This window comes from Sesamum indicum, linkage group LG10 (assembly GCF_000512975.1).
Source record: "Sesamum indicum cultivar Zhongzhi No. 13 linkage group LG10, S_indicum_v1.0, whole genome shotgun sequence".
Classification (NCBI taxonomy): domain Eukaryota; kingdom Viridiplantae; phylum Streptophyta; class Magnoliopsida; order Lamiales; family Pedaliaceae; genus Sesamum; species Sesamum indicum.
In genome coordinates, this window is record NC_026154.1 from 17,210,608 (window position 1) to 17,227,657 (window position 17,050).

The 17,050-nt window shown below is 33.0% G+C and overlaps 1 protein-coding gene across 1 annotated transcript; it reads left to right on the forward strand.

Annotated features, from left to right (window-relative positions):
- On the forward strand, nt 6,826–8,339 carry LOC105173041 (myb-related protein 308-like). The gene is made up of 2 exons (XM_011094686.2): nt 6,826–7,410; nt 7,563–8,339. Exons 1-2 carry the CDS (start codon nt 7,148–7,150, stop codon nt 8,119–8,121), a joined length of 822 nt encoding a protein of 273 aa, XP_011092988.1. The 5' UTR covers nt 6,826–7,147; the 3' UTR covers nt 8,122–8,339.

Genomic DNA, 17,050 nt, shown 5'->3' on the forward strand with positions numbered 1-17,050 from the left:
TCATCTTGACCCGGTCCAGTTTCTAACATCTAGCTGCTAATACTTGTTCTAAATATACTACCATGTGAACCCAGAACAAAACTGTTCTAACATAATTTTGGTAAATTTCATTTTAGGGAAAGGCACATCCTCAGAGGTGAGGTTCATGGTCCTTGGATCAAAGAGAGACTGAAATTTGAGATTTCATATTCCTGTAATCTGTTTGAGAAAACACACATTTTGGGTATGACGGATCCTTTTTTACTCTTACGTGCCTTTTCATTTTGTGTTTATCTGAACCAGGGAGCTGCTGGTAGGCGGGAAAGTGATGTAGCTTTGCCGGATGATCCTGAGTTTTGGCTGTATGTGTAGCTCTATGTTAAGGTATAGCCTAGTGTTTCGACTATATGATTGCTTCAGCATGCGTTCATCGGTTCATGTTATTATAGGTTCATGAACGACCAAGATTCAGCCAAGTTGAGTCAATTTGTGTAACAGTTTGCTCAGAGTTTATATATCCCAATCAAGGACCTGAATTTTTATTGAGGTAAGCTTATTGATCTTTCCGGCTGATCTAAAAGGTACTCCAACTGAGGCCGAAAGCAGTTTCACTTATATTGGATCTTGGCTTAGTAATCTTATCAGATGAATTTGATCAAATCTTCAGTACCTGTTACAGAACCTCTGTTGAAGTTGAGAAAGCTTGTGGAACAAATGGACTTGGCAGTCCTCTTTTGACATAAATGAGCCTTAGGTGGATCAATGTTGCATCCAGAATTTGATGTTTCCCTGATCTTCCATTGTTTACTACTTGCCTTATCCCCTAAAAAAGAGAAGTAAAACTCAACAGAGAGTTGATAAAGACAATATGCATTTTTTGAGAATGCAAGATTATCTGTCCGCAAGAGCTGAAGGCTGCCTTGGTCTTTATTTTTCTCAACCTTCAAGAAATACTATACGACTCAGAGGAAGAGGAATATTCGATACAGGGAGCAAATGAAATTTGCTGGCTATCCCAGGGAAAATGTACAATTTCATCAATTATATTCTCCAACAATAACACATATTCTTGTTAGAACATCGACAATGATGGTTTTAGCTGTCAATCTATTGCATGGAAATCTTCTTATGTAATACACTTACATCGTAAGTGCATATCTGTGTTGAATGTCTGCCTTAGGCACTGCTTATTTGTTGTGACTCAGTGCGCTGGAGTATTGATCCAAGAGTATGCTACTATTAAGCAAAATTTAAAATTTTAGTTTATCTAATTCCCTAAATTTTTATGTAATGTAGCTGCACTCTTTTTTTGTAATCTTTTGAGTAAGACATTGGATTTGGTTGGGGCTCAAAACTTTAATGATGAAGATAAATAATAATGTAATATAGTACAAGCAGAAGCTATTCAGGATTGTCTTGATTTTCTGAATATGCTGGGAAAATGTGCCCTTTATATAGTGTGATTATTGCTCCATGTTCTGTTCCATTGTTTAAATGCCTAAATTCTGTAATGGAAGCAGTTTAGTTTCTCTAATTTATCTGGTTCATTACTACATTCCTTGAACACGACTCTTCTTCATTTATCAACTTTGCCCCTCTTCTCAACTATGATGTCCTAGCATTTGGCTTTCATTGTGAAAGATGGTGCCACACTGGCGCAAAGTGCTCTTGATGTTACTGTTGCTGCGGGGTGGTAATCAAGAGCTTGTTCCTGCCCTTTAGCTAGGTCATTTATTTGTATTAAATACTGTATACTACATGTGGAGACAACATACTGCTTCTTTTCATGCCAACTAATACAAATTAGTAGAAAATTGTATGAACTTGTTGGCTTGTTCTGGAGTAAATAAATATTACCATATTGCTGGAATGGGATAGAATATGTTTTGGCCTATGATTGATAACTCTTCCATTCTCTCTTCACAGATATTCTTATTTAAGGAAATCCGGTTCAGATTGGAGGAACACAAGGGTGGGACCATCTGTAGAAAAGATGTTTGTTTGTCTTAATACTGATCTGGATTGCATAACATGGGGATCATGGACAAACATAAAACTATGCATGTATATTTGTCTATATCTATTCTCCTGAGAATATTTGAGCTTGATTTACCAATTTTCACCTAAAACTATATAATCATATAACTTGTCTTTGCCTCTGCAGGCTAGGTAATTGAGGCACTCAACTTTTCTAGAATTCATGGATTCTCCTACTGTGGCGATTATCTAAAACATTAACCAAGATTGGTTCTTTGTTCCCTTGGATGGAATTGAGGCCTGATTTTCCTACTGCGGTACTTGGAATCAGAAAAAACCCAGAGTTGGACAAATGTGAAATGACTAATATTTCTTCTCACTGTCAAGTTTTTACTGGATATTTTGTTAACGTGTCTGTCTTGAGATGATTTTGATCAGAGGACACCCCACCTTTTACGAACCTTTATGGATTACAGTGACCAACCAAGTAATGCTTAATGGCACGACGCTGTATTGATTTTGTTGAATAAAAATCTAATCTTGTTACCATATGTAGCACCCCAACGCTACTAGGGTTATATCTTTCATAAACGTCATACTTAAAGTAATTCTTGTGTTTATTTATATAAATTTGTACATAATCATCTAATCAATATGTATACGTAATCCCAACGTCATAACAGGCATAATCAACCCACAACATTATATATATATACTTATCAAACACCACAAGGTAATTCATAACAAGTAATCCGTATGCTTATATTCTCTCTGTACAAACAAAATATGATTTGTATTCTAACTGACAAAGAGGAGAAAACAGCACGCTGGCCCGACCTGCCTGAGTATAGTGCGTAGACCTATTTTTCAACAGTCAGACACCTCAAAGTCTACTCCTGAAAGAAAATGTCAGCAGAGGAATGAGCCTGCCACTCAGTAAGTAAATAACCAGCCTTATCTATATATGTATATCAAACACAACCCAAACAAGATAAGTAGGCAACATAAATGGAATACAACCAATTTAATTCCAACATAATCAGCTGTAGTACACCACACACAATAAAATAATCAATTAGACTTCCTTTTTCCTATTTTGCTTACAATAATATGATATCGTGTTTTTTCCGTCAACTCAATCTCACCGTTACATAAATTTAAGTGAATCTCCTTGACAGCCGGCTTATCAATCTCATTTCGCACATAGCTATTTCATTTCACACATAGCTCTTTTCATATCACATCTTTTTCATATCGCAAAATCGCTCTTTTTATATTATATTTTCGCCTTATAGGCTTTTCAACACACCAAGTGGTATTCACACCGCAATTATATTCAATTTTCACCACTCCCTCCTTTCCACATATCACCATTCTTGTAAGCAACTAGTAACATAAAATAATATATCAACATATTCTCAATCCAGACAACCACAACACTTCAAACAACAAACATAATATTTCAGCACATTTCCTCATTCACGTACATAATATCGTCAATCAAATCAAATCATCCATCACTCATATACTTTTAAATAAATTAATGTCAGCATGAACCACAAATTTATATAACAGTAAAACCACAAATAAAGGCGACATATATAGATAATACTAATTATTTACTTACCTCGACTTTATAACGCTTTTATCTATCCAATAGGTAGTGGTCGGTCTTTTCACTTTACCCCCGTATCCTATAACGATTATACCACATACAATTAATATATCGAGAATATTGTTTTCTATTTCTATCGAAATACAAATCTTCATTTTTCCTCTTTATTAACATACCATTTATTAAATATAATTTTCAGAATATTTCTATGAATTTTCTATCAAATTCTCGCTATTATATAATTTAATAAAATAACATTACGTAGAATTGTGTGGTTAACAATTCCGATGGAATTGTATAAATTAGCTATAGTAATATTCAGATCTAATAAATGTAAAATTTAATTGACCAACGATATCATTTTTATATCCTATTTGATATTTAATTCGACACTATTTTAAATAGTCAAACTCGTAAAATATTCCGATTAAATAGTAATTGCTTAGTATAAATAATATTTAATAAATAGACTAATTAAATAATATAATTATATAAATTAATAAATATTAATAGAAACCTTGCCTCTGCCGCGAACACCGAAAGAGAAAATAAAAATTGCAATTTTTAAGATTATGTAATTGTGCTGTGATTGAACATATATATATATATGTAGATGTGGGGCGGTGGGTGATGGCCCACCCCCAAATCCTTTATCCTTTATTTTTCTTCCTCTTTCTTTCATATATATATATATGTATATATATTATTTACTAATATATACATATATCATTTACATATATATATTATTTATATATATAATATTATTATTATTTTATTTATTTAATTAGACTTTTCTCAAAATATCCTTTTTTTTTTCTTTTTCCTCTTTCTTTCATATATATATGTATATATATTATTTATATATATAATATTATTATTATTTTATTTATTTAATTAGACTTTTCTCAAAATACCCATTATGTTCCTTCTAAATTTTCTTAATTAATATAAATTGTCCACAAATATTATAATAAATTGTAATCTAATTTATTCAAGTTTTATTATATTTCAATTATGACATATAATTTATTTATTAATTAATTAAGTTTCATAAGAATTTATCAATTAATTTTACAATTAAATAATATAATTTTTGGAACGTCACACCATTTGTGACTATCCACCAAAAACAAGGGCCAGTTGACACAGACCCTAATTTTGCTAAGGTTGAAGGGGGGCTCACATGGGAGGGGAAGGACAAGAAGGGGTAGGTAAAGAGTATTTTAGGACACCCCCACGAGTTTTGTTCTGTCTGTACCTAAGCACATGATCCCCACGAGCTCATGAGTTGGCTGCCATCTTACATTAATTCCAGGTCATTGCCTACTCCATTAGACATGCCCAACAGCTTCTTAAGCATTCCGGGTATATTACAAACTTTCACCAATGTTCTTTTCCTTTTTCTCTGTCTTTCCTTAAGGATTAGACTACTTGTGTTGTTTGAGAGTTTATTAGGCATCCGAGGTGGGATGAACTACGAGTACATTGTAACTGATTGGTACAATTCAACCAGGGCCAATCCATGTTAGATGGAGGATGGCGCATCGATAAAAGAATTAAATGCTGCAATTTTTTTGTTTGTGGCCGGACATTTTAAGTTAAAGAGACAATTACACTCTCATTCTTGAGATTTGGTATAATTATACGTAAATCTCTTATGGTCTAAAAAATTACATATATCATTCTTGAAGTTTGCTTTTAAATATGAGCAAATTCAGTGAATTTTAATTAACGAAGGGACTTATTTGTTATACGAAAACAAACTTCGAGAATGTTAAGTGAAGTTTTTCAAACAATAAGGGGTCTCAATGTTATTATATCAAATTTAGGGGTGGAGTGTAATTATCCGTAAGTTAAATTACTTGGAGGATGGTTTTGAATATTTGTTGTTACTGAGTAATTCTTTATAGCAAAATATATTATTGCATAACTACTTCTCTCTCTCTCTCTCTCTATATATATATATATAACTATACATATGCATACTATGGTGAGTGTTGGTTGAAGAGAAGATAATGTTTGTATGGAAATGAAATCACAAAGCTTGCTATTATTATGAATCAACATCAAAGGTGGGAGCCATTTTTGGAGCATGACAACCGGAAAAAGTCGAGAAGGTAGGTAAAACACACACATGAAATTATGTAAGTCTTAAATCATTACGTACCAAATTGATTAATGGGCAGATTTAAGGATCTTCATTCATGGGCAGAGGTTGCTTTCAATGTTATTTTGGCGGGGGTGGGAAGAGAAAATTAGTTGGTGGTGGGCAGAGTGCATATACAAATTGGGATGGATATAAATACAAAAATGCCAATCAACCTCCTAACCCTAACCCAACTTTGCTGCCTAAACTTGCACCACAAGGTTTGGGGGGAAAGGAAAAAAAAGAGAAGTGGAAGGTAAAGGAAAGCCCACAAACAACTACAACCACACCCACATCCACATCCACATCCACACTCACTTCTTTTAGCCCCCAACCTCCACCCTTCTAGAAGCCCTTATATGTAACATTACATATTGTGCATGCTGGAGCACCAAATCGAATAAACTACAACCACCACCACCAAGTCTGCTATGCTATCATGACCAAGGAAAATACCCACTTGGAAAATAATCTCTGCTTAATCCCATCCACAACTAACTTAATTACAAAAATATTATTTCTCATCACACTCCCACTTTCTTTACGCAATTTGGATCTACTTTTCTAACCCACTTTTTCTCTGCACGTGTTCTGTGCATGGGATCTTCCCCAAATTCACAAACACTGCATGATTGAGCAAGAATTCACTTAAAATTCTGAGATCAAGACAAAATTATTGGCGTGAAGGGACTTGTTTGTTTAATTCACTTTTGAATTAGACTTTAATCCATGCTCCCCCTCTAGAAAGAACACCTAACTCTTCTGATCCTAACATAATTATTCTGCTAACTTTCGTTGGTGCAAGAACATATATATAGGCTTTTTACAAGGAAAAAGAATATGTAAAAGTACCCTAAACAACACAACAGCAGAAATAGGAGGGTCTACTTAATTTCTGGTACATAGATTGGGGAAGATGTTGCGACGGTTAACTGAATTATTAATGAAAGGTAGTTCAGAGTTGGACAAAAGAAGGGAGGAGATCACACCTTCTCCTGCTGGACTTTATTACCTTGCTTTACACCTACCTAAAGTTTACCTTTAGTTAATATCACTTTTTACTTAAATCACTACTTAATGGTAGTGTTGCAGTATAAATTATGATGCTAAGATCAGCAAAGGACAGTTGCCACCAGCCACTCCACTCCTCTCAAACCCTTCTCACCAACTCGCATCTAGAAGCAATTCTCTCTCTTTCTCTCTCTCTCTCTGATTACTTAGAGTCAAAAGCTTAAATATATAACCCCCACATCAAGTCCTTAAAGTGCCGGCCTTGATGCTCAAGCACCACCAAGCCTTAGACTACTTTCATATTCTACACTAATCCTTCCCAGAATAAAAGAGGTAGCAAAAGAATACCAGCAATAGCACAAGTCCAGGAGCCTGTAAAGCAGTTTGTGTTTGCATCATCACTTGGTTTACAACAAATAATGGGGAGGTCTCCTTGCTGTGAGAAAGCCCACACAAACAAAGGGGCATGGACCAAAGAAGAAGACGATCGTCTCATCGCTTATATTCGTGCTCATGGAGAGGGTTGCTGGCGCTCACTGCCCAAGGCCGCCGGCCTCCTTCGCTGCGGGAAGAGCTGCCGCCTCCGCTGGATCAATTACCTCCGCCCGGATCTCAAACGTGGCAACTTCACTGAAGAAGAAGATGAACTCATTATCAAACTCCACGGTCTTCTTGGCAACAAGTAAGTCTATACTACTCCTTTTACCTTAATTTTAATTCATCTTCACCATGTAATTATTAAAATTAAAAACACTGCTAGTAGTAGTAGTAGTAGTAGTATTACTATAATTAGTTGTTAATGTGTTTCTCTTGTTTTCTTCTTATAATATATAGATGGTCCCTTATAGCCGGAAGATTACCGGGAAGAACAGACAATGAAATCAAGAACTATTGGAATACTCACATAAGAAGAAAACTGTTGAGCCGGGGAATTGATCCCACAACTCACAGGCCCATCAATGAGGCTGCAGTACCAGCTTCACAAGAATCCATCACAACCATCTCTTTCTCTGCTACTTCAAACTCAAAAGAAGAGAAAATTACAACAACTACTACTACTACTGCTGCAGATGTGAATTTGATCATTAGCAAAGAAGAGAATAAGAGCCCGGCTAGATCAGAAAGGTGCCCTGATTTGAATCTTGATCTCAGAATCAGCCCTCCTTCTTATAATCATCATCAAGCTGCTGAGCCATTGAAAACAGGTGGAAGAAGTAGTAGTAGTAGCAGTAGTGGTACTTTGTGCTTTGCCTGTAGTCTTGGGGTACAAAACAGCAAAGAGTGCAGTTGTAGTAGTAATGGGATAATTAGTGGGAGTAGCAGTAATTCTGGGTATGATTTTCTGGGGCTGAAAACTGGAGTCTTGGACTACAGAAGCTTGGAGATGAAGTGAAAATTCAATTCTCATGTCTGGGCTTTTAATTTCTTTGTAATAATAATTAAAACATTATAATTAATCCAAGACTAATAGTTAGATGAAATATTGTGAAGGAGTAATTAAGGTCCTTTTTCGAAATTTTCTTTTGTTTGTACAAGTAACAGTTGAATACTTTTATTGCATATATATCATTATAGCAGCGGTACGGATTATGACGACCCATTTATTACTAACTGCTGATTTTTGCAGAGATTTGGTGAATGTTTCCAATTTAATTGTCTCAGCATTTGCTTTACAGAATGCTCTTCAGTACTCTTCTGTGATGTGGATTTTCTCTGCTCCCCCTTCTCTCCTCTCTTCAGAAAGTTGGTGTAAGATCATAAAGTCCATCTCATGTACCTAAATTGTCTTTGTACTTTGTGCCTGACTGTTAATTTCTCCACTCCAAGAGTCAAGACATTGCATCAAATATGGGGAAAAGTTACTATCTAAATTATGTTTGGTTATATTGGATCAGTTATACAGTGACTGTATGTATTGTATCTGTTCTGTAGTTGGTATATAATTTATAATAATTATAAAATAATTTAAATTTGATCGAGTCCGATGAGGTCTGATGATATTATAAAATCAAATTAGTTTTCCGGTATTCGGTATTTTTTCTCTTTCTTTTCAAAAGGGGCTTGACGAATAGGAAAATTAGAATCCAGTGAGGGGAAGAAAAATGCTATATATGTTTCTTTCTAAAGGAAATTCAAGGAAAAAAAAGTAATATTTCAATTCAAAATTGAATTTTCTCAAGAGTTTGGTGGGGTTGGTATCTTTGATGTATCATGTGAGATGAGATGGAGAATTTGAAGAACTGAGAGACGGACCATTTTGCCTTCATTACTTTTTACTTTTTCTAATTTTAGATTCCCCTTTTATTTTTTCTTTTTTTTCCACCCCCTTTTTGTTATTGTTTGTCTTCTTTAGCAAAAGATATGAATGAATGAAGAGGCAACGGATAAGCTGTGAATGGATGAGAAGAAAAGAACAGGTGTGGGTGTGTGGCTGCCTGCCTCATCTATCTCTTCTCTTCTCTTCTCCAAATATATATCATAACAAAATTACTTTTAATTATCAATATAACTACATATGTAAACTGTGTCAACAAAAAATAGTAGGTTTTTTATAATTATTCCATCCAATATTCCTCTTTAAGACTGGTTACTCAATATTCTCCGTGATTTTATTTACGGCCAACAAAGCTACAAAATTGTAGCAAATATTGTAGTCTTATTTGCATGAGCAACAATTAATAATATTTGCATAACATTGGTTAATTAGTATCCATTGTGATTTCATGAATAATGTTAACAACACACGTATATACTGTGAATATATTAAATATAATACGAGATTTTAATAATATTTTATAATGAAAATGTTTGTACAAAGAGTGCCTACCTTGAAATATTTGGAACTAGCGTATAATCAGTGTTATGCATGAATTTAATTTAATTATAATTATAATTATATTCTATTGAAATTTCAAATACAAGAAAGTCAATCAATTGTTTTAAAATAAATTACCTTTTTTTTCAAAAAAAAAAAAAATAGATATAGTGCATCACATCAATAAAATATAGAAATTTACAATGATAAGAGCATATACATGCAAAAGATATGGATAAAATGAAACTATGTTTCATTTAAATAAATGAAATGAAAAACATCAATGAATTTTCAAGACATAAAACTTATAATTTCACTCCATGGAATATAATAACACCTAAACTTTCTCTTTGGAAGATATAAATATTCTTACAACATTTAATTAATAGGTAAAATGATTTTATAATAAGGAAAAATCTTCATCATAAGGGAAAAAAATTAATATATCACAAACTCAGTAAATATAATGGAGAATTAAAAAAATTAGAAAAGCAAAAAGTATGAATGCTCACTAATAAGAAGTATATTACACAAATTATTTTTTAATCCTATTTTGTCTTTAAGAAATAATAATAGATAATAATAAACCAACTTACAAGATCGCATCAATACCATTGACCTATAGATATACAAACATTACAATATATATTTACATCTTTTTCATCATATATAGAAAATTGTGAAATATGTGAATGTGTTTATTAATAAAATTTGGCGGCTCAACCAAGTTTACTTACCACATCCAGAAAGTCCAAATTCCAACATTTTTAAATGAAATAATTCCTTAAACACATAATAATGTCACATTTATTTATTATAATTAAAGATGCAATAATAATAACGGGATAATTATATTTTTTCCACTAAGACTGGTATAATTAAATATATATCCCCGTAGTTTGAAAAATTACACTTAATACCTCTCAGATTTGTCTCCATTTAACAAGTAAGTTCATTCGTTAGTCAAAAATTAGCGTATTTGCTGAATTACCCAAAAAAAGGGGATAAAAAGTTATCCCAACTGACTTATTAGTGATTTACTGCATATCAAATAATTACATTTATACATCTTCACACGTTAACACATGTGAGGAGGAATAATAGTTTAATCAGAAAAATTTGTTTGACTTGCAATAAATTAGTAATAAGTCAATCGAGAGTAAATATCAATTATCGTTCAATTTTTTATTAATACTTAATACTAACAAATGTAGTAAATTTTGACTAATTCTGGGGATCTATTTGTTAAATAAAAATAAATTTCAAGATACTAAATATATTTTTTAAATTATAGAAAATCTATATGAAATTATATCAAATTTAGGAAACGACAGTGTATTTATTCCAATAATAAATAGAATAAAGTCAGAAAAAAAAAAAAAAAAGTAATCTTTCTTTCTTTTTCCCTTTCCTTTTCCAATTGTGTTAGGTAGAAACAATAGAACCTTCCATCAGATATTTTTCTTTCCACCCTTTTTCCTTCATTTTAAATAGAAAAATTATAATTTCAAAAGGGTGGGTCAGTCACTACTCCTAAATAAACTAATTATCATTGATTTTTTTATAATAACAATATTTTAATTCAATTAATATATTAATATAATTAATGATAATTATCAAATTATAGTTACATATGTCAATTAAATTAAAAAAATTAATATAAAAATAAAATAAATATTCACACATTTAATAAAATTTGAAATTTATTGGGATCCCCTCTCCCCCCATCAGTGGTGTAATTATTGATTTGTACCTAATCTTGCAACTTTTTGGTTAATTATATAGGCTCCAACTCAATTATTTAGGCTCCAACTCTTGCCATCATCACATGTAGGGACCCCTTTGCATGTGGGCCCATCAATCCAAGATGACTTCCATTATTTAACACAATTCAATTCTTTCATCTTCAAATGGAACAAATAAAGAATAAAATATTTTTAAAAAAAAAGGAAACATTTACTCTACAAAGTCAAATTTGCCCTTGTGCAAGCATGTGGTGTGAGTCACATGGAAGATGATCACTATTGTTCATTTCTTTGAAAGAATGGAATAGAAGATTTAACAATGAGTTTTGTTTCTAACCTATACTCTAAAATGGTGTAGATTTTCAAGTTGTGGGATGCCATCTTCCCCATAATATAATATCAATAGAGCAAAAATAAATTAAATTCAATTTTAATTCAAATAAAAAAAATATTTATAGGAATCAAAAACTTTAATTTAAACCCTGTATACTTAATTCAAATAATTGATAAATAATATCATAACAGTCCACAACATCAATTTACCATGATTATTCAAATTTAAAATATTTTGATGTTTTTTTTGGCATATCGTCCTACTTAATATTTATATATTCTTCCATCAAAGTGGAAAATAAGTTGACGACAATCAAAATAATCAATTTATTTCTTTTGTTTTTATAATTATTTTGTAACTAGAAAAGTTAAGTGATATGAATGACTTTAAATAATGATGATGAACAAATTCGAGTAAGATAGCTCCAAGAATTTTGAGATTCCAAAATTATTTCCAAATTGATGTTGGGGTTGGCCATTTGGTAGGGGAGATGGCAATTATGTGAATTAGTGGAAAATAATGGGTCATATGAGTAATTAGGAGAAATTTAAGTCTACCAACTCCTTTCTTTTTTGGGCGGTTGTTGGAGCCGGCCGGCGTAGGCATCATGCTATCTTGTTGCGGCGGTGGGCCCTTCCCATTGTCCACCTCTACCATAATGGGCCCATTTTGATATTGTCCTTTTCTTCTAGAATTATTTGCTTTTTATCATTTTGTATTGTATGTTTTCTTTTTTTAATCAATTTACAAAAATGTAATATATATATATATATATAATTAACCTGAACATGAATACCATTCTAGCTTATTCAGAAATAAAAACATTCCAACATGTCGGTTCGTAGTATTTTTTTTTAAATATAAGTACTTAATTTAAATAATTGATATGCTATAACAATTTTTTTTTAAAAATAATATTAATGTCTACAGTAAATATTTCAGTGCGATGATCAATTCCGACCCAGATCCAAGCCAAGGACATAGGTCTCCATCTGCTCAGTTCAATAGACCTAATCCTGCTGACCCAGCGCCAGTCAACAGACATAAGAGGGGACAATCAACCCAAGCTTGTCCCCTGCTAGCAAGCAGTGCCCAAAAATAGGGTAGCAGCAAGCCCAGTGCCGTTCAACAAGTTCACCAAGTTAGTTGCATTCTACACATTATAGGCCACATCACCTTAACAAGGTGTTAATAGGGACTTCGTTACCAGTTGGATCCGACTGATAGAAGCAACATATTACTAACATTTATATTTCAGTTGACTAGCATGATCCCCTTTTTACTGACATATTTCTTAGAAGATAACTTTAATATCTGGATAAACATTATCCTTATAAAAGAAATATTCTAAAAATTTCGAGAGTATCTCAACCATCTCCTATCCACCCCTAAACCTCTGAAAAAAAATGCTCCTACAAATAAAGATTTAGGTAAATCAATAAGTTAACTAAATCAATTACAATTTTCAAACATCAAAGACTCTTCAATTTCTCCACTATTTTTTTGCTCTCTCTCTCTCTTCTCTTTCTCTTGAGTTCCTTAATTTATTTCATTAAGCATTTTGGTGATTTACGTATTGAAGTGTTAAATCGTATTTTGCAGGTTAGTACTTTGATAATTTTAGAATTTTTCAAAAAAATTTCTTCAGTTCTTGTTGTGGTCTTGGACCCCATGCGCATTACACATACATATATATATATATATATATATATTGATGAAAATCATATTCATTCAATTATCAACTGCCACATATCACTCTTTATCACATTTAAATATTAATGATAAGTGTTCTTGATTTGTCTAAAATGATTTCCAAGTCATTTTCAATTTTTTCTGATTTTGACCAGCCACAAGACTCTTCAAACCAATAACTTCCCCTACTCTTTTCTTCCATGCATGTTCATCATGCTCTTGCTGTCCGATTAATGTATTATTTGAATATAAATAATGTAAATCCAGATAATCATCATAATGTATGAATTACAAGAATTTAACAATTGGAATTTGGGGAAGCAGCAACCTACGACCTTCACTCCTTGGAAATGGATAAAAGGGAGTGGAGGATTTCCATCTCATTATTCAACTGCCCATACTCTGTCCATATATTTTCAGATGTGTTTTGTGCATTAATTGCTGCTACCAACCACTACAACCCCACTTTAAAGAAATTGACTCCCCATAATAAATATGCATTTTTGTGGTGTTATCTGGGGGGGGGTTTGGGGGGGTGGGGTTGGGGTGTTGAGTGATACAATAATGCAAAATTTGGAGTGCATATGTAAAGAGACTTGAATTGTTCAAAGAAAAATAAATGGTATTGAAATCGTATGTATGTCCACGAGGGGCAATACATTTACCAAGTCAAAAAGATGATAATATTTTTTATTTAGAAACTTCAAGGGTTTGCGGCTTTTTAAGTAAGCCCGACCCATTTGATTCAATGACCTATCTTATCAACGGTTGATTCAAAAATTATTTGGTGGCCACTTTATTAACGGGTTTGATACAATTTATCCTCCTGTGATATTACAAATAAGCAGATTACATCCTTATAAAAAAAATAGCAAGTTATCTCGATCTAAGGGGGCAAATTGCTTGACTTTAATTAACACATAGGCTAAATTACTAATTTTTTTTTATAGGAGGATAATTTGCTTGTTTACAATATCACAATAAATTTGTTTGTATTTTTTTTTTTTATTGACACGTGGTTCGGACGGACTGTGACACATAAGCTTCTACAAATACATGAAGGTGCATTTTACATATATATGTTTATTACTAAGAGATGGTATTTTACGACCACCTTAACCTCAAACTTTAAATTAACTTAAAATTTGTAGGATTTTAATTGAAATCCACGTTAACTAGCTTAAGATTTTGTGTACTAATCAATCTTAGTAATTGTGTAGCAAGTGTGAGATTATGAGGATGTGGTTGAGGAATGGAAATTGGATGAATGTCGAAACAAAGACTCGAGTGTAGAGGAGGTGTAGGGCGAGGGGGAAGATAGGAGAGGGATGGGTGGTGGTGGGAGGAAGTTTGGTGAGATATTGAGGAGAGGTGGGCCCATGAAAGGAGATAAGAATAGGGGAGGCAATAAGGGCCAAAAGCCCATATGAAGACGAAGAATGTGTGGTGGGAAATGCAGCCCACCGCCCCACCGCTCTAAGTCCTTACTCCTTACTACTTGGGCACTTGTCTCCTCATCCCCTCACCAATCCATCATTTCTGTTTCTGTTTCTATTTCTCTCCTTTTTACCTAAATCCTCATCGCCCCCCACATTATTTAGCTTTTTTCCTCATCCACCTCTCTATTTTTATATCCATCACAGTAAATATAATGTTAATTATTTAATCACCAGAAAGCTGATTTAGAGTCCTACATTTGCGTGATTCCCAGATACTCTACAAACTGATTAGATCGAATATTAGGATTTTCGTTTACCTGAAGACTATTGATAAATTAGGTTGTTGATGTGATTGGGCCAAGTTGATATGCCTATAAATACCCATCCCTCCAAATCCTATGTAAATCATTCATATTGCATTTAATGCATTAACTTTATTTTTAAATTTATAATTTGAGTCAAAAGACTTAGAGATATAGCAATTTATAATGGAAAAAATGTAAACAACTCTCTTTTAATATTGTATATGAACAAATTACTTTTTTATTAAAAAAATAGCAATTTATTTTCATAAATTTTTAAAAAGGCGGCAATTAACTTTCTTGTATGTTTTCAAAATAAAACAATTTATCTCCTTCTATAGGAAGATAAATTACTTCATTTTAAAAATTACATTGGAGTAAATTACTATTATTTTTTATAAAAAGATAATTTATTTATTTATAATATGGTAGAAACGTTAATTGCATTAGGCTTAATTAATAATTCAAATAAAATGAGCTGTTGTGATCCAGTTCATGAGGGACGGTTTGAATATGATATTGACTTAGGTATGTCAATTTGAACATGAACATGAACATGAACATGTTGCTCTTTATTTTAGCAAATAATAATATAAGAGTTTCTAGTTAAATCTTAAGGGCCCCACATGTTGAAACTTGCAAGCTTCTGAGTTGGTGAAGACTTGCAACTGTAGCAGACCATCATTTTATTTTGGCTGCGACTGTAGAAAAAGTGGGGAGGTAGATATTTCTGCAACTTGCTACTCTTCTCTTCTATGTGTTAACTACACGTAGTAAATGTTTTTCTTCATCATTCTGCCTACTTATAGAATAGTCAAAGTCATGTATTATTAATTATGAGCCACTTAGTTTTATTGATGATAGAATGGGTCTATTGCCTTTGATCTACAGATGAGAAGACCCTTTGATCACATAAACGGAAAGAATGCTAATCACGTACTTCTCTTGATGAATTCAAGATCTTAAATGTATGGGGTAAGAAACGTCCATTTCTCCAACAAGTGCACGAGACTTGTGAGAGTAGTCATGATATTGAATTAGGGTTGGTGAAAGGATTGATTGGATTGTGACGTGAGGGAACCCATTGTTCATCGATTACATAGTCGGAGTTTCAATGTGACCTGAGAATTGTGTTGATGGTAATTCGTAAGTATCACATCAAGCGACTTGGTCTGTTCCGACTCTTGAATTTGAAATCATCCAAACTTTTTGTAACAAAGAGGAAAGAAGAAGATGGATGTTGGTGAGGAGACCAACTGTTTGAGCAGAAAATTGATCAACTTTGGCGAATGTCCTCTATGAATAACATAAATCTTTGCGGAAACAAGTAGCATCATGATACTGTGCTGATATTACTGCTCATCACGTTTGAACTTCATTTGGGATTGCAAGATCGAGTAATAGCAATTATTGCTGCTACAGTGAAATTGAACTACCTCTTGTCCGGTGGGGTCGAGCATCCCCCACCATTGGTGATTTAATGAATAGAAATTGACACAAATTGACCCCTTAGGAGCGCAAAAGTTACACAAACTTGGTCGCGCTTCACCTTTTGGATGCATGCTGCATTGATTCTTCTTGTTAAACAAGTGTCAATATGGGGGCGGTAGGTCCTTTCGGGTACAGGTGGTTGATATCAGGTATGTGTTTTATGACGTAGCAATAGAATAATTTTTTTTTTGTTACTTCAATAAGATTTGATCGAATCAAATTAATTACAATGCAAATAAAATACATTTTTATAATTAAATTAAACCTGACCAAATTCAATCTGAGTTTAACTTAAATCCAATCAAATTCGAGTTGACCTACAATCATACGCCTAGCCAAGAAATAGCACACGTTTCGGTAGTGCTGGTTTAGCTCCAGGGTTCAACCATAATATCAATCCTTTATGGGCCAATTGTGCGAGACCCATCGATGGACTGACTCCAATCTGAAGATAGCATGTAATTCTGAATACCTGACTCCACGGAGAGGCCCAAGACATGACTT

Bases quoted from the DNA above. Each gene is read 5' to 3' on its own strand.
- LOC105173041 (XM_011094686.2), top strand. From the start codon at position 7,148: ATGGGGAGGTCTCCTTGCTGTGAGAAAGCCCACACAAACAAAGGGGCA. The intron at 7,411-7,562 runs GTAAGTCTATAC...TATAATATATAG, and splicing joins CACGGTCTTCTTGGCAACAA to ATGGTCCCTTATAGCCGGAA.